This window comes from Caretta caretta, chromosome 16 (genome assembly GCF_965140235.1).
Source record: "Caretta caretta isolate rCarCar2 chromosome 16, rCarCar1.hap1, whole genome shotgun sequence".
In the NCBI taxonomy this organism is placed as follows: domain Eukaryota; kingdom Metazoa; phylum Chordata; order Testudines; family Cheloniidae; genus Caretta; species Caretta caretta.
In genome coordinates, this window is record NC_134221.1 from 422,480 (window position 1) to 446,598 (window position 24,119).

At 45.5% G+C, this 24,119-nt stretch overlaps 2 protein-coding genes across 13 annotated transcripts in view; one reads left to right on the plus strand and one right to left on the minus strand.

Moving 5' to 3' along the window:
* The window catches only part of SLC31A1 (solute carrier family 31 member 1), a 59,926-nt gene extending 55,873 nt beyond the window's left edge, over positions 1-4,053 (minus strand). Inside the window, exon 1 of the mRNA XM_048823103.2 lies at positions 3,918-4,053. The gene's annotated coding sequence lies outside the window, so the exon portion shown is untranslated. The remainder of the gene's footprint in view (positions 1-3,917) is intronic.
* Positions 4,054-4,102: 49 nt separating this feature from the next.
* FKBP15 (FKBP prolyl isomerase family member 15) overlaps positions 4,103-24,119 on the plus strand; it is a 91,319-nt gene continuing 71,302 nt past the window's right edge. For 3 of the 12 annotated variants that reach the window (XM_048823085.2, XM_048823086.2, XM_048823099.2), the window contains exons 1-2: positions 4,912-5,034; positions 15,220-15,332. In XM_048823085.2, coding sequence (XP_048679042.2) covers positions 4,928-5,034; positions 15,220-15,332 — 220 coding nt within the window. In that variant the 5' untranslated portion in view covers positions 4,912-4,927. The other 9 variants (XM_048823083.2, XM_048823088.2, XM_048823091.2 and 6 more) reach the window with 6 other exon arrangements.

The window sequence follows — 24,119 nt, forward strand, 5'->3', positions numbered from 1 at the left end:
ATAGGGAAAGAACAAGTCAAAAATTACTTAGACAAGTTAGATGACTTCAGATTACCAGGGCCTGATGAAATGCATCCTAGAGTACTCAAGGAGCTGACTGAGGAGATATCTGAGCCATTAGCAATTATCTTTGAAAAGTCATGGAAGACGGGAGACATTCCAGAAGACTGGAAAAGGGCAAATATAGTGCCCATCTATAAAAAGGAAAATAAGGAAAACCTGGGAAATTACAGACCAGTTAGCTTAACTTCTGTTCCCGGAAAGACAATAGAGCAAATAATTAAGCAATCAATTTGCAAACACCTAGAAGATAATAAAGTGATAAATAACAGTCAGCATGGATTTGTCAAGAACAAATCATATCAAACCAACCTGATAACTTTCTTTGACAGGGTAACAAGCCTTGTGGATGGGGAGAAGCGGTAGATGTGGTATATCTTGACTTTAGTAAGGCTTTTGATACTGTCTCCCATGACCCTCTCATAAACAAATTAGGGAAATACAACCTAGATGGAGCTACTATAAGGTGGGTGCATAACTAGTTGGAAAATTGTTCCCAGAAAGTAGTTATCAGTGGTTTACAGTCATGCTGGAAAGGCATAACAAGTAGGGTCCCACAAGGATCGGGTCTGGTTCTATTCAATATCTTCATCAATGATTTAGATAATGGCATAGAGAGTACACTTATAAAGTTTGTGGATGATACCAAGCTGGGAGGGATTGCAAGTGCTTTGAGGATAGGATTAAAATTCAAAATGCTCTGGAAAAACTGGAGAAATGGTCTGAAGTAAATAGGATGAAATTCAATAAGGACAAATGCAAAGTACTCCACTTAAGAAGGAACAATCAGTTGCACACATATAAAATGGGAAATGACTGCCTAGGAAGGAGTACTGCAGAAAGGGATCTGGGAGTCATAGTGGATCACAAGCTAAATATGAGTCAACAGTGTAACACTGTTGCAAAAAAAAGCAAACATCATTTCGGAATGTATTAGCAGGAGTGTTGTAAGCAAGACACAAGAAGTAATTCTTCCGCTCTACTCTGCGCTGATTAGGCCTCAACTGGAGTATTGTGTCCAATTCTGGGCACCACATTTCAGGAAAGATGTGGACAAATTGGAGAAAGTCCAGAGAAGAGCAACAAAAATGATTAAAGGTCTAGAAAACATGACCTATGAGGGGAGATTGAAAAAATTGGGTTTGTTTAGTTTGGAGAAGAGGAGACTGAGAGGGGACATGATAACAGTTTTCAAATACATAGAAGGTTGTTACAAGGAGGAGGGAGAAAAATTGTTCTTCTTAACCTCTGAGGATAGGACAAGAAGCAATGGGCTTAAATTGCAGCAAGGTCGGTTTACGCTGGACATTAGGAAAAACTTCATAATTGTCAGGGTGGTTAAGCACTGAAATAAATTGCCTAGGGAGGTGGTGGAATCTCCGCCATTGGGGATTTTTAAGAGCAGGTTGGACAAACACCTGTCTAGGATGGTCTAGATAATACTTAGTCCTACCTTGAGTGCAGTGGACTGGACTAGATGACCTCTCGAGGTCCCTTCCAGTTCTAGGATTCTGTGCTCTGATTTGATCATAAACTGCAAAGAGTAGAAACTAGAACTACTAGTATAAGGCATTTGACGCTAAGTCCAGCAGCTTACAAGTTATCAGGCCTTAGACTCACACTGTTCTAATTTTTCTTATTAGTTTTCTTTCCCTCATACTTCAGATCCATTGCAATTTCAGTATCACCTAAGCTCTAGTCTGCTACAGCTAAGAGCCAAGACTACAGCCACTTAAATGCAGACAGGAATCCCTGCTTTCCAAGGGTAAAAAAGCATTCTTTTCGGAGGCATGATCTGCTAAAATCATCATGAAAAGGCTTGGAACAAATTCCTTGCTGGCAGGACCAGTACAAACCTTTTCAGGACCAGTAAACTTTTCCAAGTATTGGCGATGAACAAGGTAGGAAAAATAGCAATTTTGTGTTCCATTTTCCTTGAAATATTTACTTTTGCAAAACTTCCTCATGGAGTTGTGTATTGCACAACAGTTCCTGCACTCCAGGCCAATTCTCAGAAGCCAGACCAAGTCCAGAGCATGGAGGACTGTCTACATCTTTTATTATCCCGCCAACACAGCAAATTGTAGATTTACATGGTCACTGCTCAGATCCATAAGCAAAGCTGTAATGCCCCTTGCTTGGCAAAAACAACATTGTGCTCCTATAAACAGTAAAGTCTTGACATATTGTTGGTGCCTGACCCTCCTGCTGCACTTGCACCTCTACCACTGAAATAGTGAGTGTGTGTTAAAAATAGTATGTGGAGATTTTGTTATGGGCAGTTCTAGCTCTCCCCTTAGAAATCAATACTCTTGTAAAAACAATGAGGAGTCCTTGTGGCATCCGATGAAATGGGTTTTAGCCCACGAAAGCTTATGCCAAAATAAATTTGTTAGTTTCTAAGGTGCCACAAGTACCCCTCGGGTTTTTTTGCTGATACAGACTAACACAGCTACCACCCTGAAACCTGTCACAATACTCTTGTGTGAGGGAAGTAAACAGAACAGATCTGCTTAACAGCAACCTTCCCATCCACACCAGACTAACCCCATAGACTCACCAACCAGCACCATGCTCCTACCCACTCACCTCACCACAACTTTATGAGTTCAGGGATGTGCCCCTGGGTCAGAACCTGGTGCATCACTGCTACCTAACTCCTATTTCTTTGTGCACAGTGTAAGCAACAGTGGAACTTGGAGCACCTGAAGTCTCAGAATCATACCAGATTCCTTCAATTTGGGTTCTGCTCAGGCATCGTTCCATAGAGGGTTAAAGGACAGACAACTCAGCAGGAAGTGGAAGGTACTGGAACTCATGGCCCAGAATAGAAGCCAGGCCGGAGTCAGTCATTAAAGTAATTTAAAACAAAATTTTTTCTCCCCTCAACACACCCTCCCTACAGCTTTTTTCGCAGAGGGGTTGTATTGAGAAATACTAACCAAGTATCAGTGGCAAAGCTTGAAATGCAAATACTACTCCATCCGCCAGTAGCCGGGTTCAAATCAGCAGCAGTCTAAGTGTTGTATAGTCAGAATTCAAGTACAAGGCACTTTACTCAGAAACCCTATAGCCATGCTACATCATGTGCTGTGATCATGCCAGAATTCATAAGCTAAGGACTGGGACAGTCAATACGCAGACACGAAATCCTCAATGAAAACGTGCAGTGCTGCAGAAACTGGTGCTAGTGGCTGAACTGGGGGGTACCCCTCCCGCTGAGTCTATATGGCCAAAGCCCCTGTGTGCGTCCAGTCAACACTGGTTATAAGAGGGGTCACTTTGGATGGGACGCCAGACCCAGGGCTTAATCAACGGAGGCACTTCTCATAGGAATATGGAGCAGTCTCTAGGTTCCTGGCCAAACTCCAAGTTCAGTCCGTTCAATCTGCCTCCCTAAACGCCCTCTACAGTGTCATTCTCTTCGGTTACTCTGCACTTTTATGTCCTGTCCTAAACTGCGGCCCAGGCTGGCAGGCAACGCCTGTCCCGGGGACGCGAACGCCCGGGGCCCCCAGCGGAACGTGCTCTCGGGGGGCGTCGCGCAACCGCGAGCTTCGGCTCCCCCGGAGACAACGAGAGGTCAAACCCTCTGCCTCCAGCGCGGCACGGACGTCAGGGAGCCGGGCCTCGCCGGCGGGCACGTCTCCCGCCCCGGGATCCGAGCCGCCCCGGCCGCGGCCCCGCCGCACGGAGCGCGAGCGGCAGAGGCGAAGGGCCCGGGCGAGCCGCTGGCAGCGCTGGGAACGGGACCCAGGCGTCCGGGCTCCGCCGCCGGCTCGGGCTGCAGGACCCCGGGCGGCCCCTGCAAGGGACCGGCCCCCGCGGCGGGCACAGGCCGCCGCCGCGCCACTCACCGCTCCGGACCGGCCACCGACACGACACTCATCCGCCGCCCCGGACCGCTCCAGGGCTGCAGACCCCGCCCCTCGGACGTGGCCTCGGAGCTGGGACCTGCCCTGGAAGGCGGGATGTCGCCCCATTGGGCAGCGCGATCCGCTCCCGGACGGGAGGGGCGCTATTGGTCCGTGAGGCAAAGGCCCGCCCCCAGGCCCAGCGGGAAAGCAGGCGAGGCCGCAGGCGCCGCCGCGCGACAGTTTTGCGACACAGGCGAGAGCTGTCTTGGCTGCTGCCCTGTTCGAAAGCACCCGGGCCGCCGAGACCGGCCGCCGGAGGCAGCATGTTCGGGGCCGCGGAGGAGGACGACGCGGACTTTCTGTCCCCTACGGGCGGGTGAGCGCCCCTGGCTGGGTCTGTCCAGCCCGCCCCCGCGCGGGGCGCCGGCAGTTCTCCCTGCCCGCTCGCGCTGGCTCCCGGGCTCGGCCCCGACGGGCCTGCCTGAGGCGACCCGCGAGCCACCGGCCGAGGGGCTGCAGCTGCCGGCACCCGCCGCACGGGGTCGCTCCAGTCACTCCCACACTCGCTTCCTGTCCCAAATCGCCGGGCGGAGCCGGGCCCTGCCGGGTCGTGAGGCCGGCCCTTCCCGCGACTGGCAGCGGGGCCGCGCCGGGCCGCCGCCTCCCTTCGCGCGTGGCCCTTGGCGACAGGCCCCGGGCTGGCCGCGCCGGGACAGCTCGGTGGCACAGCCGCCTCCGGCGTGGGGCTGCCGGCCGGGCCTCTGACCGCGGAGCTGCACCGAGGTCGTCCTGGCGCCCGCCGTAGTGTCGCAGCGTCCGCGCCGCGCGGGTAGCCCTTGGCGGGGAGCTGCCGCGCTCGCGTTGTCCTGTCGCTGCGGCTTCTAAAAGCAGCCCCTTGGCAACCTGAACCTGGGACCTCCGCGCTCTTTGCCTTCGTTCTGGCTGACTTGCTTTTCTGCTGTCAGTCTGAGTTGTTGGTGTAAGCCTGGTGGGTGGCCAGAAGACTCAAAATGTGTTTGTGGACTCTTGAAATTCGGGCAAAGGAAGGAGTGAATTTGGTGGCCTTTTATTTTGACAACGTGCCTTGTCGGGAGGCGGAAATCCTTTTTCCAATGAAGTAATTTCTCTCAAAGCTTCACTCTCTAGTCCAGTGTCTATTACAAATACAATAATCTGGAGAGGGCAACAGTCTAGTTGAAATGACTAGTCTAGGCAGGCCATACATAAGTGTAAGCTTGATATAAATGGAATTGCAAAATGCACACTGCTGCAGTGCATTGAAATGGTAGGACACTTTTCATTAACTTCACTTGCATCTGATGAAGTGAGCTGTAGCTCAGGAAAGCTCATGCTCAAATAAATTGGTTAGTCTCTAAGGTGCCACAAGTCCTCCTTTTCTTTTTGCGAATACAGACTAACACGGCTGTTACTCTGAAACCTGTCATTAACTTCACTGTAAATGTTTGACATAAGAGTAAAGTCTGTAGACCTGTTCCACTGTGTTTCCAAGGGCTGAACTAGATACTGGTATTCAGAGGAGTATTTTGAACAGTTGTCTTTCAACATTCCTGACTCTGGGGAAGGAAATGACAGCTCATGCTGGCTTTCATAAAGTTGTTTAGAATTGAAACTACAGCTAATCACATGACTTAGCAGAATTCTTGTTTAAATGGCTAATAAGTCCATAATGTTGACACTTTCCTTAAGTGATAAAGGAATGTATTTCAGCCTCATGTTTAAGGCTGCTTTTGTGTAGCATATTTTAAGAGCTTTCTAAGGAAAAACATTCATCAGAATTGTATAGTTTCTAAAAACAGGATCTTGCCACTCAGAAGTTATATAGGCTTTTCATAGAATATAAGGGTTGGAAGGGACCCCAGAAGGTCATCTAGTCCAACCCCCTGCTCGAAGCAGGACCAAATCCCAGTTAAATCATCCCAGCCAGGGCTTTGTCAAGCCTGACCTTAAAAACCTCTAAGGAAGGAGATTCTACCACCTCCCTAGGTAAGGCATTCCAGTGTTTCACCACCCTCTTAGTGAAAAAGTTTTTCCTAATATCCAATCTAAACCTCCCCCACTGCAACTTGAGACCATTACTCCTCGTTCTGTCATCTGCTACCATTGAGAACAGTCTAGAGCCATCCTCTTTGGAACCCCCTTTCAGGTAGTTGAAAGCAGCTATCAAATCCCCCCTCATTCTTCTCTTCTGCAGGCTAAACAATCCCAGCTCCCTCAGCCTCTCCTCATAACTCATGTGTTCCAGACCCCTAATCATTTTTGTTGCCCTTCGCTGGACTCTCTCCAATTTATCCACATCCTTCTTGAAGTGTGGGGCCCAAAACTGGACACAGTACTCCAGATGAGGCCTCACCAATGTCGAATAGAGGGGAACGATCACGTCCCTCGATCTGCTCGCTATGCCCCTACTTATACATCCCAAAATGCCATTGGCCTTCTTGGCAACAAGGGCACACTGCTGACTCATATCCAGCTTCTCGTCCACTGTCACCCCTAGGTCCTTTTCCGCAGAACTGCTGCCTAGCCATTCGGTCCCTAGTCTGTAGCTGTGCATTGGGTTCTTCCGTCCTAAGTGCAGGACCCTGCACTTATCCTTATTGAACCTCATCAGATTTCTTTTGGCCCAATCCTCCAATTTGTCTAGGTCAGTTTTTTCATATGATGTAGCTTAATAGTTCTAGTAGTTGCTCTGGGATCATTGATCTTTACTTGAAAAAGTCCATAACTTTTAACTATTGCTTCATGTTATATATGCATTATATCCATCAGAACTAACTAAAAGTGGTAAAAATAAACTCTGCAGGGAGAATTAGGGCTTTATATCTGAGTTCAGACTATTGTGAATTGCTGTTGCAAGGTTGTCATGAAATAAGAAACTACAGGTCAAATTTTGCAAATGGAAAAGTGTTCTTCAGAGAGAGAGTGTGTGTTAAATACAAGCTGCATTCTCGACCTGGATCACTATTAAATGTGGCCTTTCAGTAAGTGAGCTACAGAGGCAGCAAAGAGTGCATGCTGCGAAGCCTCATGCAGCAGCAGAACTTCTCTCCAAGCACTAACCAGGAGAAGGCAGCTCTGGTGCAGTCAGAGCAGTATCCTTCAAGTACTCCTCCAGGGCAGACAGAACTATTGGAGAATATAATGTTGTGAAATACCTTCCTCATTTTAAATCCCATGCTAGGGAAATCTTGTTGGTACCTACAGTGACCTTTTGTGTTAGAGATGGGCAATGACCCAGAATAATTGTCAACTGAAAGGTAGAGAGACAAGGTAGCTTGGTTTGGCAGTGCCAGTGCTGGCCACTGGCTCCCAGTGGAAAATAATTGTCTTCCCCCTGAGGAGAAAATTCTTAGAGGACCCTCCATAGGCTTGTTGTATGAGGAAATATGGTCCAAGGGCCTGTGACTTGGGTGACCTAAGAATGCCTGTGTGTGCAAGGTCACTTACAGTATGTCTGTGCTGCAGCTAGGAGCATGCCCCCAACCCAGGTAGTCAGACTTCCACTAGCTCTGCTCCAGCTAGTTCACTAAAAATAGCATTGTGGGCGGTGGAGCACAGATGGCAGCTTGGGCTAGCTACCTGAGCTCAGCTGGTGGGGTGGGATGCGCTTGGACTTACATGGCTAGCCTGAGCCATTGCCCATGCCACAATATCCACTGCGCTATTTTTACTACACTAGCTCGAGAGGAGCTAGCGCAAGTCTGTCTGCCTGGTCTGGAGGCATGTTCCCAACTGCAGTGTAGTCACACCCTCAGTTTCTCTGTGCCTCCATTCCCATTCTGTCCAATGGGGATAATAACACTCTCCTATCTCACAGGCGTGGGTGCATGTAAGGATAATGCACTAAAAGACTGAGGTGCTCAGTTACTACAGAGATGGGAGCGGGGAGGCACATAAGTACGATAGATACGTGCTCGATTGAGAAGGAAATATCCATCTATCATGATATCTGGTCTTTGGTTTGGCAGTTCCAGTGCTGCTCACTGGCTCCCAGTGGAAAAAGGACTAGTACTAGATCCCTCAAAAGCAAATAATTCACTTTCATTTAGGGTATCTATCTTTTCCCTGTAGCAACCCTTACATGCAGAGGTGGATCTGCGGTGCTCGCAGTTTTGTCACAGAAAAACCTGGTTTGTTAGGGCAGGTCTACACTATGGGGTTAAGTTGACCTAAGTTATGTAACGCCAGCTACATGAATAATGTAGCTGGAGTTGCCATAGCTTGGGTTGACTTATAGCGGTTTCTGCACTGCGCTGGGTCGACTGGAGAAACTCTCCTGTCAACTTACCTTATGCTTCTCCTTCAGAGTCAATAGGAGAGCAATCGGTGGTCAATTTAGAGGGTCTAAGACCCACTAAATTGGCCCCCAGTGGATCAATCGCAGTAAGTGTAGACAAGCCCTTATATTAGAAGACCTGCTGCTGCTTCCTTATTTTCAAAAGGAAGTGGAGTCAGGCGGGTGTGATGGTCTTGCGATGAAGTTAATTGTGTTTGCAGACAAAGTTGACTTGTGATCCATCCGTCTCTTCCATTTTTAGTTTTTTTTAGATTAAAAAAAAAAAAAAGCTGAACACTAATCCCCTTTTTCCACAAACTCCTCAAGTACAAATAGCAATCAGATGTTTGAAATAGTCTACTTAGACAGTCACGTGCTTTCAGAAAATCACTGCTGTGGAAAAAAAATGCTGTTTAGAATCAGTTTCTACTGCTGCTGTTCCTGTGGGGAAATATGCTGAGGTGCTACATTTCACAGAGAGCTGCAATAAAGCTTGGGCTCGCCCCACAATTTGTAATAGTGTTAGAAAAACACTGTACAGAAAATGACCTTTCAGAGCATACCATCAGGAACATGGAGCCTGGAATATCTTTGGCAGGAAATCTGAGTTTGTTTCCATAGAGGTAGTTTGATTTTATAGACATTCTCTTGATGGTAGCTGACACCTCACAATCTGTACCTAAAACTGAACCTCATCATACCACACTTTCAGTTTCAATTCAGAACAAGACTTTTGAGTTTCTGATCTCATAATGAACTAATAACTCTTTTTTTTCTACTATCCATTTAATATGGAAGTTCACTAAAATAAAGGTTTCAGAGGAACAGCCGTGTTAGTCTGTATTCGCAAAAAGAAAAGGAGTACTTGTGGCACCTTAGAGACTAACCAATTTATTTAAATAAAGGAAGTCTAGCAATGTTTTCTCTCTAAAATGCAGTATGAAATAAAGTTACAGTATAAGCTAAATCTTCTTGACTTTAGTAATAGACTCAAGTTCTCAATCTGTTTAGCTTAATAAATAGAAGGTTGGTTGCAGTCTGTTCCCCACACAGACACTTATAAATATTTGATAATGAGCTCTTTAATACAGCAGACAAAGTTATAAAGATCCAGTGGCGGGAAGTAGAAACTAGACACATTCAAACTGGAAATAAGGTGTCAGTTTTTAAATCAAGATTGGATGCTTTTCTAGAAGATATACTCTGTTTCAAAATTATTTTGGGGGAACTTCTCTGGCCTATGCTACCCAGGTCAGATTAGATTATCAGGATGGTTCCTCCTGCCCTTAGAATCAAAGAATATGAATTTGATAAAAAAGAAAAAGAAAAGAATTGAATGCGACTTTTAGGGCAGGAGCTGTGTCGAAGAATTTGTTAAAATTCTAATCTTATTGCTAGATGATACTTGCGCAGGAAAAAATACCGTTTTGAGTTTTCTCTGATGTAAAAAGTTATCAAGGTTGTAAATTTTATAGTTTGCTGGCCTATGTTTCTTAAACTGTGCATCACAATACCAAAGTACACATTAAAAATACAAAAGGAAAAGGAGTACTTGTGGCACCTTAGAGACTAACAAATTTATTTGAGCATAAGCTTTCGTGAGCTGCAGCTCACTTCATCGGATGCAATGAAGTGAGCTGTAGCTCACGAAAGCTTATGCTCAAATAAATTTGTTAGTTTCTAAGGTGCCACAAGTACTCCTTTTCCTTTTGCGAATACAGACTAACATGGCTGCTGCTCTGAAACCTGTCATTAAAAATACATTAAATCCTGAAGTTTCCTTGCTTTGATAGGTTTTTGTTTTTGTTTTGTTTTTTTCCCAAGGAGCAGGAAACAGACTTAAAGCATGTAGGGCTTTTATTCATACAATTGAGATGTCGGATGTTAAACTTTAAATGAAATGTGCTGGAGGGGGGAAGCATTTCAAGCCTAGACCACAGCAGCTTTGTCGAAGAGAAGTAGTAGTGAAACTGACTGGAGTAGTTCAATTGTGAAACTTCAAAGTAAACCTCTAGTATGAAAGATGAAAAGTAAATTAGATCCACACTCTTGCACCCTTAGTTCCCGAAGGTGGTGGTAATGCAGTCAAGAAAAAACAAGATTTTTAAAGAGGTATTTCTTGCATACCAGTTTTGTTTGGAAATAGGTTTACATTAACATCTGAAAATGAGTTTGTCTTCAAAGACTGAAAGCAGCTATGTGTTAAATTCTTGCTATAGTAATAAGTATGCTCTTACAATTTTTTAGGGATGAACAATAATAATAATAGGGGTTGATCACATTACATCATACTAATATTTACTTAACCAAAACAATAAAATCATATCCATTCAATAGTAAGCACTCTTTAACCATTAGCCAGTGAACTCATAGAATCATAGGATGCAGAGTCCTGCACTTAAGAAGGAAGAATCCCATGCACCACTACAGGCTGGGCAACGATGGACTAAGCAGCAGTTCTGCAGAAAAGGATCTGGAGAGTACAGTGGACGAGAAGCTGGATATGAGTCAGCAGTGTGCCCTTGTTGCCAAGAAGGCCAACGGCATATTGGGCTGTATTAGTAGGAGCATTGCCAACAGATCAAGGGAAGTGATTATTCCCCTCTATCCAGCACTGGTGAGGCCACACCTGGAGTATAGCATCCAGTTTTGGTCCCTGCCACTACAGAAGGGATGTGGACAAATTGGAGAGAGTCCAGCAGAAGGCAACGACAATGATTAAGGGGCTGGGGCACATGACCTATGAGGAGAGGCTGAGGGAACTGGGGTTATTTAGTCTGCAGAACACGTAAGTGAGGAGGATTTGATAGCAGCCTTCAACTATGTGAAGTGGGGGTTCCAAAAAGGATGGAGCTAGGCTGTTCTCAGTGATGTCCGAACAAGAAGTAATGGTTTCAAGTTGCAGTGGGGGAGGTCTAGGTTGGATATGAGGAAAAACTATTTCACTAGGAGTGTGGTGAAGCACTGGAATGGGCTCCCTAGGGAGGTGATGGAATCTCCATCCTTAGAGGTTTTTAAGGCCCGGCTTGACAAAGCCCTGGCTGGGATGATTTAATAGGTGTTGGCCCTGCTTTGAGCAGGGGATTGGACTAGATGACCTCCTGAGGTCTCTTCCAACCCTAATATTCTACGAATCTGTGATTCATTCTGATTCTCTTTATCTAGTAGCATTGTATATCAATGATGAGGTAGAATGTAAAGAAATAAGAAGCGATGGAATGGATAAGACAGAGTCCGTCTGGGCAAAAATCACATTGGGGAAGAAAACTACTAGAGCCTCCCCTGTGATAGTGCTTGGGGTGTGCTATAGACCACCTGGATCTAATTTGGATATGGATAGAGCCCTCTTTAATGGTTTTTAATGAAGTAAATACTAATGGAAACTGTTTCAGCGTAACAGCCATGTTAGTCTGTATTCGCAAAAAGAAAAGAAGTACTTGTGGCACCTTAGAGACTAACCAATTTATTTGAGCATAAGCTTTTGTGAGCTACAGCTCACTTCATCGGATGCAAATGGAAACTGTGTGATCATGGGAGACTGTAACTTCCCAGGTATAGACTGGAGGACGAGTGCTAGTAATAATAATAGGGCTCAGATTTTCCTAGATGCGATAGCTGATGGATTCCTTCATCAAGTAGTTGCTGAACCGACTAGAGGGGATGCCATTTTAGATTTGGTTTTGGTGAGTAGTGAGGACCTCATAGAAGAAATGGTTGTAGGGGACAATCTTGGTTCAAGTGATCATGAGCTAATTCAGTTCAAACTGAACGGAAGGACAAACAAAAATAAATCTGACTAGGGTTTTTGATTTCAAAAGGGCTGACTTTCAAAAATTAAGGAAATTAGTTAGGGAAGTGGATTGGACTGAAGAACTTATGGATCTAAAGGCAGAGGAGGCCTGGGATTACTTTAAGTCAAAGCTGCAGAAGCTATGGGAAGCCTGCATCCCAAGAAAGGGGAAAAAATTCATAAGTAGGAGTTGTAGACCAAGCTGGATGAGCAAGCATCTCAGAGAGGTGATTAAGAAAAAGGAGAAAGCATACAGGCAGTGGAAGATGGGAGGGATCAGCAAGGAAAGCTACCTTCTCGAGGTCAGAACATGTAGGGATAAAGTGAGACAGGGTAAAAGTCAAGTAGAGTTGGACCTTGCAAAGGAAATTAAAACCAATAGTAAAAGGTTCTATAGCCATATAAATAAGAAGAAAACAGAAGAAGTGGGACCGCTAAACACTGAGGATGGAGTGGAGGTTAAGAATAATCTAGGCATGGCCCAATATCTAAACAAATACTTTGCCTCGGTCTTTAATAAGGCCAATGAGGATCTTAGGGATAATGATAGCATGACAAATGGAAATGAGGATATGGAGGTAGATATTACCATATCTGAGGTAGAAGCAAAACTCGAACAGCTTAATGGGACTAAATCGGGGGGCCCAGATAACCTTCATACAAGAATATTAAAGGAATTGGCACATGAATCTGTAAACTCGGGGGTTGTACCATATGATTGGAGAATTGCTAACACCGTTCCTATTTTTAAGAAAGGGGAAAAAAGTGATCCAGGTAGCTACAGGCCTGTTAGTTTGACATCTGTAGTATGCTAGGTCTTGGAAAAAATTTTGAAGGAGAAAGTAATTAAGGACATTTTGAGGTCAATGGTAAGTGGGACAAAATACAACATGGTTTTACAAAAGGTAGATCGTGCCAAACCAACCTGATCTCCTTCTTTGAGAAATTAACAGATTATTTAGACAAAGGAAATGCAGTGAATCTAATTTACCTAGATTTCAGTAAGGCATTTGATACTGTGCCACATGAGGAATTATTAGTTAAATTGGAAAAGATAGGGATCAATATGAAAATTGAAAGGTGGATAAGGAATTGGTTCACAGGGAGACTACAGCGGGTCATACTGAAAGATGAACTGTCAGGCTGGAGGGAAGTTACCAGTGGAGTTCCTCAGGGATCGGTTTTGGGACCAATCTTATTTAATCTTTTTATTACTGACCTCGACACAAAAAGTGGGAGTGTGCTAATAAAAAGAAAAGGAGTACTTGTGGCACCGTGGGGTGGGAGGAGGTATTGTTTCATATTCTCTGTGTGTATATAAAGTCTGCTGCAGTTTCCACGGTATGCATCCGATTAAGTGAGCTGTAGCTCACGAAAGCTCATGCTCAAATAAATTGGTTAGTCTCTAAGGTGCCACAAGTACTCCTTTTCTTTTTGCGAATACAGACTAACACGGCTGTTACTCTGAAACCTGTGCTAATAAAGTTTGCAGATGATACGAAGCTGGGAGGTATTGCCAATTTAGAGACCAGGATATCGTATAGGAAGATCTGGATGACCTTGTAAACTGGAGTAATAGTAATAGGATGAAATTTAATAGTGAGAAGTGTAAGGTCATGCATTTAGGGATTAATAACAAGAATTTCAGTTATAAGCTGGGGACGCATCACTTGTAAGTAACAAAGGAGGAGAAGGACCTCGGAGTATTGGCTCATCACAGGATGACTATGAGCCGCCAATGTGATATGGCCATGAAAAAAGCTAATGCAGTCTTGGGATGTATCAGGTGGTGTATTTCCAGTAGAGATAAGGGGTTTTAGTACCATTATACAAGGCACTGGTGAGACCTCACCTGGAATATTGTGTGCAGTTCTGGTCTCCCATGTTTAAGAAGGATGAATTCAAACTGGAACAGGTACAGAGAAGGGCTACTAGGATGACCCGAGGAATGGAAAACCTGTCTTATGAAAGGAGACTCAAGGAGCTTGGCTTGTTTAGCCTAACCAAAAGAAGGTTGAGGGGAGATATGATTGCTCTCTATAAATATATCAGAGGGATAAATATCAGAGAGGGAGAGGAATTATTTAAGCTCAGCACCAATGTGGTCACAAGAACAAATGGATATAAACTGGCCATCAGGAAGTTTCGACTTGAAATTAGACGAAGGTTTCTAACCATCAGAGAAGTGAAGTTTTGGAATAGCTTTCCAAGGGAAGAAGTGGGGGCAAAAGACATATCTGGCTTCAAGACAAAGCTTGATAAGTTTATGGAGGAGATGGTATGATGGGATAACATGATTTTGGCAATTAATTGATCTTTAAATATTAATGGTAAATAGGCCCAATGGCCTGTGATGGGATGTTAGATGGGGTGGGATCTGAGTTACTACAGAGAATTCTTTCCTGGGTATCTGGCTGGTGAATCTTGCCTATATGCTCAGGGTTCCGCTGATTACCATATTTGGGGTCCGGAAGGAATTTTCCTCCAGGGCAAATTGGCAGAGGCCCTGGAGGTTTTTTGCCTTCCTCTGTAGCATGGGGCACAGATCACTTGCTGGAGGATTCTCTGCTCCTTGAAGTCTTTAAACCATGATCTGAGGACTTCAGTAGCTCAGACATAGGTGAGAGGTTTATAACAGGAGTGGGTGGGTGAGATTCTGTGGCCTGCATTGTGCAGGAGGTCAGATCATAGTGGTCCCTTCTGACCTTAATATCTATGAATCTAGCTTGCTACTGTTTGGGTTAGAGCACTCAAAGGGAATGCTCTTAATTTCTTCTCTGCTTTTTTAAAAAACTTGTGTTTAAAAAGTGCCTTACATCCTTAACTCCTGTATCTCCATTGTCTATAAATGTGTACAGTTGGGGTCCCTGGGGTATACCAGTGTGCATCCTTGCTAATATGGAGCAATTCAGTTTTGTTGTTCTCTCAATCTTGAGTGTGTATTAGGTTTGGGGAAGCATAACAAAATGGACGTTCTCTCTAATCTCCCACTACAAATAGTTAAAATGATTTTCTGCATCTAAAACTCCAGCTTTTTCCAAATTTAGTGATCAATTAGTCAGTACTAAGCTATTTTATTTCAATCCAACTGCAGGTCTCTAAAACAGCAAGTGACACTTTATATCTTGGTACAATTTAAAGTTAGCAACTTCCCCGTTCTTTAAAAAATAAGGAAAGAACTGTCCTGTAAACAAAATGAATTATTTCTTTTCTCTTAGCAGCACCAGATTGGCCTCTCTCTTTGGATTGGATCAGACAGTATCAGTCCATGGAAATGAATTCTTCCAATATACAGCACCAAAACAGCCTAAAAAAGGCCAACCAGCGGCAAGTAAGTAACTGGTGTGATGAATGTGTGAATTTTAGCAATTTTTATTATTCTGATATTTGCCTCAGTTTCCCTCTGGGCTTTGCAGCACTATGCACTGAGTGTGAAGAGAAGGGATGGGACAGAGTGTTAACAAACTGAACAAAGTCTACACATGTGACCGGAAAATCTAGACTATACAATGGAAACCCCAGTATCCGGAACATTCACACTTCACAACCAACACCTCAGAGGAAGGAGATTCACCATCTTAGGCCTTGTCTATACTACGAAATTAGGTCAAATTTATAGAAGTTGGTTTTGTAGAAAGCGTTTTTATACAGTCGATTGTGTGTGTCCCCACACAAATGCTCTAAGTGCATGTAGTCAGCAGAGTGTGTCCACAGTACCAAGGCAACCGTCGACTTCCGGAACATTGCACTGTGGGTAACTATCCCACAGTTCCCGTAGTCTCCGCCGCCCATTTGAATTCTGGGTAGAAATCCCAGTGCCTGATGGGTCTAAAACATTGTCGTGGGAGGTTCTGGATACATATCGTCAGGCCCCTGTTCCCTCCCTCCCTCAGTGAAAGCAAGGGTAGACAATCATCTTGAGCCTTTTTTCCTGAGTTACCTGTGCAGATGCCATACCACAGCAAGCATGGAGCCCGCTCAGCTAACCATCACTGTATGTCTCCTGGGTGCTGGCAGACATGGTACTGCATTGCTACACAGCAGCAATTTATTGCCTTTTGGCAGCAGACAGTGCAGTATGACTGGTAGCCATCGTCGACGTAGTCCAGGGTGTTCTTTTAACTGACCTCAATAAGGTCAGGGGTGCCTGGGCAAACATGGGAGTGACTCAGCCAGGTTATTTCCCTTTTAAGTTTCGTTTCATGGCAATTCAGTCTTACCGGCAGTGCACTGTCTTTTAATCTACAGCCAGCAGACGACGATGGCCAGCAGTCATACTGCACCGTCTTCTGCTGAGCACCCAGGAGATGGCTAGCGGTCGTACTGCACAGTCTGCTGCCAGCAAGATGTATAAAGATAGATGAAGTGGATCAAAAAAGAAATAGACCAGATTTGTTTTGTATTCATTTTCTCCTCCCTCCCTCTGTGAAATCAATGGCCTGCTAAACCCAGTTTTGAGTTTTATCCTTGAGGGGCGCATTCTGTTTCTCCCAAAGTCACCTCCCTTGTTGATTTTAATTCCCTGTAAGCCAACCCTGTAAGCCATGTTGTCAGTCGCCCCTCCCTCCATCAGAGCAACAGCAAACAATCATTTTGCACCCTTTTCCCTGGATTGCCCGAGCAGGAGCAGATGCCATAGCACAGCAAGCATGGAGCCCGTTCAGCTCACCGCAGCAGTTATGACCATTGTAAACACCTCATGCATTATCGTGCAGTGTGTGCAGAACCAGCACCTGAAAAACTAGGCGAGGAGGCGACGGCAGCACGTTGATGAGGACATGAACACACTTTTCTCTAAAACCACGTTCCCCCGCAATTTGGAGATCATGGTGTTAATGGGGCAGGCTCATGCTGTGGAACGCCGATTCTGGGCCCGGGAAACAAGCACAGAGTGGTGGGACCACATAGTGTTGCAGGTCTGGGATGATTCCTAGGGGCTCCGAAACTTTTGCATGCGTAAGGGTACTTTCATGGAACTTTGTGACTTGCTTTCCCTGGCCCTGAAGCGCAAGAATACCAAGATGAGAGCAGCCCTCACAGTTCACAAGCGAGTGGCAATAGCCCTGTAGAAGCTTGCAATGCCGGACAGCTACCAGTCAGTTGGTAATCAATTTGGAGTGGCAAATCTACTGTGGGGGTTGCTGTGATGCAAGTAGCCAACGCAATCATTGAGCTGCTGCTATCAAAGGTAGTGACTCTGGGAAATGTGCAGGTCATAGTGGATGGCTTTGTTGCAATGGGATTCCCTAACTGTGGTGGGGCTATAGACAGAACGCATGTCCCTATCTTGGGACCAAACCATCAGGGCAGCCAGTACATAAACTGCAAGGGGTACCTTTCAATGGTGCTGCAAGCACTGGTGGATCACAAGGGACGTTTCACCAACATCAACGTGGGATGGCTGGGAAAGGTTCATGAAGCTCGCGTCTGCAGGAACTCTGGTCTGTTTAAACGGCTGCAGGAAGGGATTTACTTCCCAGACCAGAAAATAACTGTTGGGGATGTTGAAATGCCTATAATTATCCTTGGGGACCCAGCCTACCCCTTAATGCCCTGGCTCATGAAGCCGTACACAGACACCCTGGACAGTAGTCAGGAGCTGCTCAACTATAGGCTGAGCAAGTGCAGAATGGTGGTAGAATGTGCATTTGGACATTTAAAGGGTAGCTGGCGCAGTTTACTGACTCTCTCAGACCTCAGCGAAACCAATATTCCCATTGTTATTGCTGCTTGCTGTGTGCTCCACAATCTCTGAGAGTAAGGGGGAAGACGTTTGTGGCGGGGTGGGAGGTTGAGGCAAATCGCCTGGCTGCTGAATACACACAGCCAGATACCAGGGCGGTTAGAAGAGCACAGCAGGAAGTGGTGCGCATCAGAGAAGCTTTGAAAACCAGTTTCATGATTGGCCAGGGTACTGTGTGACACTTCTGTTTGTTTCTCCTTGATGAAAACCCACCCCCTTGGTTGCCTCTGAATTCCCTGTAAGCCACCTGCTCTCCCCCCTTCGATCACAGCTTGCTTGCAAAGGAAATAAAGTCACTATCGTTTAAAAAACCTGTATTCTTTATTAATTGATTATAAAAATAGGGAGATAACTCACAAGGTAGCCTGGGTGGGGTGTGGGAGGAGGGTAGGAGGGAAGGAAGATCCTCCCCGTGTGGCTAACTGCGGGGAGGATTTCTTTTCAGCCACAGGCGAACAGGCACCTCTGAATGTCCCCTTAATCAAATTCCCCTATTTCAACCAGGTTACCATGAACGATATCACTCTCCTGAGGATAACACAGAGAGATAAATAACGGATGTTGCTTGAATGCCAGCAAACACCGGGACCATACACTGCCAGGCTTTACCACGCCAGGCTAGTAGCAAGTAATCTGGTATCATTGCATGACAAAGTGTCCTATCATGGGGGACGGAATAAGGCTGCTCTCCCCAGAAACCTTCTGCAAAGGCTTTTAGAGTACCTCCAGGAGAGCTTCACGGAGATGTCCCTGGAGGATTTCTGCTCCATCCCCAGACATGTTAACAGACTTTTCCAGTAGCAGTACTGGTCACGAATGCATCCCAAGTCCTCAGGGCTACTTAATCATTAAACGCTTGCTTTTATAACATGTATTCTATTTAAAAAGGTACACTCACCAGAGGTCCCTTCTCCAGCTTGGTTGGGTTGGGAGGGTATTTCAGTCAGGATGATAAAAAGAACCTGGCTGTTGGAGAGAACGGTGTGCTGTGTGCTCTCCTCAAGCTCCTCCTCCTCATCTTCCCCATCCACAAAATCCTCAGGCATGGTGGAGAGTGTCCCATCACGGACGGGGTGGGGTAGCGGTGGCGGCCTCCCCTAGAATTGCATGCAGCTCAGCGTGGAAGCGGCATGTCTGGGGCTCTGTCCCAGAGCGTCTGTTTGATTCTTTGGTTTTCTGGTACGCTTGTCTGAGCTCCTTAAGTTTCACACGGCACTGTGTTGCGTCCCTGATGTAGCCTCTGTCCCTCATGGCCTGGGAGATTTTTTGAAATGTTTTGGCATTTTGTCTTTTGGAATGTAGTTCTGATAGCACGGATTCCTCTCCCCATACAGCAATCAGATTCAGTACCTCCCGTTAGGTCCATGCTGGAGCTCTTTTTTGATTCTGGGACCACATGGTCACCTGTGCTGATGAGCTCGCCTGGCCAAACAGGAAATGAGATTCAAAAGTTCCCGGGGCTTTTCCTGTACACCTAGCCAGTCCATCCGAGTTCAGAGCGCTGTCCAGAGCGGTCACAATGGTGCACTGTGGGATAGCTCCCAGAGGCCAATACCTTTGAATTGCGTCCACGCTAACCCTAATTTGAAATGGTGATGTCGATTTCAGCGCTAATCCCCTCACTGGGGAGGAGTACAGAAATCTGTTTTAAGAGCCCTTTATGTTGAAAAAATGGCTTCGTTGTGTGGACGGGTGCAGGGTTTATTCGGATTTAACACTGCTAAATCCTACATAAACTCGTAGTGTAGATCGGGCCTAACTCTGCTCTCAGGGAAGCAGAGCAAAGGCCCTGAGCTGGAGACATTGATGTTAGGTGGCTGTGGTAAGAGCTAAACTCACAGACACAGGGCTCTCATGTGGGGTTAAGACAAAGGAACAGAGACAGAAGGGAAGCAAAGACTTTTTTCTACAGCAACATGGCTCAAGAGTGCCCTAGAATTTGCTGTGTCTTAACCTTTGCTTCTCTATGTAGACCTAAGGACTTTCAGATTCCGTATGCCAGGTGACTAACAAATTATTACATTGTTTTGAAAAGGCTGCCTGATGTCGCTGCTGAGAAAAGGTACAGAACAAGTCTCCTACAGTTGTCTGTCTTGGCTGCAGGGAGCCCCTAAGAGGGATTGCAAGCACCCAAAGACCCAGTTTTGGAGCTGTGGAGGCCATGGGCCTGCCCCTCTGGAACTGTGTGGAACCCTGGAGTCTGGCACACTAAAGGGTCCCTCCCAAGGGATTGGTTACAGGCTGGGGCATAGATCAGATCCTATGAACACATGATAACTGGGTACACACATGAATAGCAAACCCTCTAGGCATGTGTGCTGCTAGCTAGAAAAGAGAACTAAGGCCAAGACTAACAGCAAACTAACTCAGTAGCTGTCTTTTAATAAATAACATACAGCAGTAGGCCTTTTGTATTTTTAAGGTGCCTTGGAATTTGCCACAGGCTCTTGCAACAAAATAGTGCTCAGGAGTATAAGCTCTCACTTAAAGTTTCCAGTCTGCAAGGTGCTGAAGAGAGTATTGAAAATATTAACTAAATGTAAATAACTTTAAAAATCCAAGGTTGTCTCATAGTTTCAAGCTGTCTCCAGACTCAATCTGACAACTCTAAACTGCCCCAATTGTCTCAATGGGCTGGTAACTATGAAACTTAGGGCATGTCTACACTTACCTCAGGAGTGATCAATCCATTGGGGGTCAATTTATCACGTCTAGTTGAAGACACAATAAATCAACCGCCGAGCACTCTCCCGTCATCTCCGGTACTCCACCAGAGCAAGAAGTGTCGACGGGGGAGTGTCAGCAGTCGACCTACCGCAGTGAAGACACTGCAGTAAGTAGATCTAAGTACATCGACTTCAGCTACGTTATTCATGTAGCTGAAGTTGCGTAATTTAGTTCAATTCCCTCCCCCCTCTCCCCCAAGTGTAGACCAGGCCTAAGATGGCAATTTAAATTTCAATATTAACTCTTTCACTGCTGAGCAGTTCACCAGAAAGATCCGGCTAAGGCTTGAATCTTGAAATGCCAGACTGTTTTCTCAGTTACCGAAAGTACCAACTACCAAAACTTGAGCACCTTCTCCTGACAACTTTGCACGGTTCTGAATTGTCAATACAAAAATCTGCTTGCTGCAGATTGAGGCTTAGGCCAGAGATCAGTCTCTTCATGCTGCCTAATACCAATAATTGCTGCTGGGAGCTGATATATAATGAGCTGATTCAGGATGGCCCAGATCTGTGTTTCAATAGCTCTTTGCAGCCCTCTAACTTTGTCAAATTCTCCATTATAGACTCTTAAGGCATCTATAATTCTGCTTAGCTTGCTGTTGGGAAATCCTCTTCTTGGACCAGATAGTAAATGTGGATAGCTTTGTTTCCATTAGTTTATCTGTATTGGTTGGCTAGCTCCTAGTAAAAACATAGGCTGTTTTGAGGCATTAAAAGTGCCTGAAATAGCCAAATTATTAAAGGTGCATGTATTTTACTCTGCATGTGTGTTTGCACTGAGCATGCTGAAGGTCATGTTTGTTCTTCTGACTAGGCTGAGTATTAAATACTCTGCTCTTTGAGGTCCAGAAAACCCTCTTGTTATATTTCAATGCCCTGCCTGATCAGTTGAATCATGTAGAGCATCAGGGTGTGCATGCACATCAAGTTAGTGTCCTGCCCACCAGAAATATGAGGTTCTAATTTCCTCATCACAGAGCAGCAAGCCTTTTTTTTTTTTAAAGGTGCATGTTCTTGTTTTACATCACTTACATTTTGGTCCCATCAAAAATTGGTATACGAAGGGCCAGATATTTAAACGTATCTAACTGCTATTGACTTCAGTGGGAGTTAAGCACTGATGGTTGGGCCTACAAATTTATTCTAACTGTGAGTTTAATTGTAAAAAGTAGTTCATAAGATGTCACAATAATCTGCAAGAACAAATGATGGGAAAAGTTGTGAAAGGGAGACTGAATTAGTCCAAACAAAAAGTTCTCCTGTGTTAAGATCATGCTAGGTAGGGAGACGAGAAAAGTGTGGACCATAAATTAGTGAACTGAAATTGGTGTGTTGGAAACTAAGCTCAACTGGTGGATAAAATGATGAAAGGACGGGCTATTCTGCCCATCACTTCCTTTCTGGTTCCATAAAGAGACTTTGGGGAGGAAAAAATGGCTACTGCAGCAAGCTTCACCTTCTTGGCTGCCATACTGATCCTGAAAGTTGTCTTGACTAGACTGGGCCAAAAGAGCGAGGGAGCCAGATGGCATTGAGACCTCCACTGGCTGAAATCCAAAACCCCCCTGGGATGTGACACTCCTCTTGCCCACCACCTTCCCCTCTTATTTCTTGTCTTTCCTATCCCTCTAATTTTTTCTTCTGTTTAATGAGTCTGGTATAGCCAACTAAGATTGTATATTTTGTGACACTGCTGTTAGCTTGTGACCAGAGGGGCAATGAAAGGCAGTGCTTTAAACAGCCCAATGCTGGTACAAGTTTATCAAGTCTCTGAGTAGCTCATCAGATCATGTGATTGACCTGTACGGTAACTCCTCACTTAAAGTGGTCCCAGTTAATGTTGTTTCGATGTTACCTTGCTGATCAATTAGAGAACATGCTCGTTGAAAGTTGCGCAATGGTCTCTTATAATGTCCTTTGGCAACCGCCTGCTTTGTCCACTGCTTGCAGGAAAAGCAGCCCGTTGGAGCTAGCTGGTTGGGGTTTGGAACCAGGGTGGACCGGCAGCCCCCCATCAGCTCCCCACTCCCCTAAGTTTCATGTGCGGCAGCCGCCCAGCAGGCTATCAATTGCCAGCAGTTCAGCTGTCCGTCTGTCCCCCCCACTGCTATGTGCTGCTCCTGCCCTCTGCCTTGGAGCTGCTCCCCGGATCCTCCTGCTTGCTGTGCGGGGCAGGAAGAGGGGAGCTAATGTCTGGGTGTCCCCCTCCCCCCTGCTCCTGCACCCCACTTACCCTATCTCTGTAGAGCAGGGAGGGACACAACAGGGCTCAGGACGGAGGGAGCTTCCTGGCAGCAACTTCTGTCTCAATTTGCTGATCTACTTAAAAAGGCAGTGTACTTAGAGTGGGGTCAGCATACTTAAAGGGGCAATGCGCATCTCTCTCTCTCTCTCTCTCTTTTACACTTACACACGTTTTCTGTCTCTGTCTGCCATGCTGTCTCCCCTCCTTCCATTCGTGCTGCCTTGTAGATTGTGAGGCTATATTAACAACAAGAAAAGGAGTACTTGTGGCACCTTAGAGACTAACCAATTTATTTGAGCATAAGCTTTCATGAGCTACAGCTCACTTCATCGGATGCATACTGTGGAAAGTGTAGAAGATCTTTTTATACACACAAAGCATGAAAAAATACCTCCCCCCACCCCACTCTCCTGCTGGTAATTGCTTATCTAAAGTGATCACTCTCCTTACAATGTGTATGATAATCAAGTTGGGCCATTTCCAGCACAAATCCAGGGTTTAACAAGAACGTCTCAGGAGGGGCGGGGGTAGGAAAAAACAAGGGGAAATAAGTTACCTTGCATAATGACTTAGCCACTCCCAGTCTCTATTCAAGCCTAAGTTAATTGTATCCAATTTGCAAATGAATTCCAATTCAGCAGTCTCTTGCTGGAGTTTGGATTTGAAGTTTTTTTGTTGTAATATCGCAACTTTCATGTCTGTAATCGCGTGACCAGAGAGATTGAAGTGTTCTCCGACTGGTTTATGAATGTTATAATTCTTGACATCTGATCTGTGTCCATTTATTCTTTTACGTAGAGACTGTCCAGTTTGACCAATGTACATGGCAGAGGGGCATTGCTGGCACATGATGGCATATATCACATTGGTGGATGTGCAGGTGAACAAGCCTCTGATAGTGTGGCTGATGTTATTAGGCCCTGTGATGGTGTCCCCTGAATAGATATGTGGGCACAGTTGGCAACGGGCTTTGTTGCAAGGATAGGTTCCTGGGTTAGTGGTTCTGTTGTGTGGTATGTGGTTGTTGGTGAGTATTTGCTTCAGGTTGGGGGGCTGTCTTAGGCAAGGACTGGCCTGTCTCCCAAGATTTGTGAGAGTGTTGGGTCATCCTTCAGGACAGGTTGTAGATCCTTAATAATGCGTTGGAGGGGTTTTAGTTGGGGGCTGAAGGGGATGGCTAGTGGCGTTCTGTTATTTTCTTTGTTAGGCCTGTCCTGTAGTAGGTGACTTCTGGGAACTCTTCTGGCTCTATCAATCTGTTTCTTCACTTCCGCAGGTGGGTATTGTAGTTGTAAGAATGCTTGATAGAGATCTTGTAGGTGTTTGTCTCTGTCTGAGGGGTTGGAGCAAATGCAGTTGTATCGCAGAGCTTGGCTGTAGACGATGGATCGTGTGGTGTGG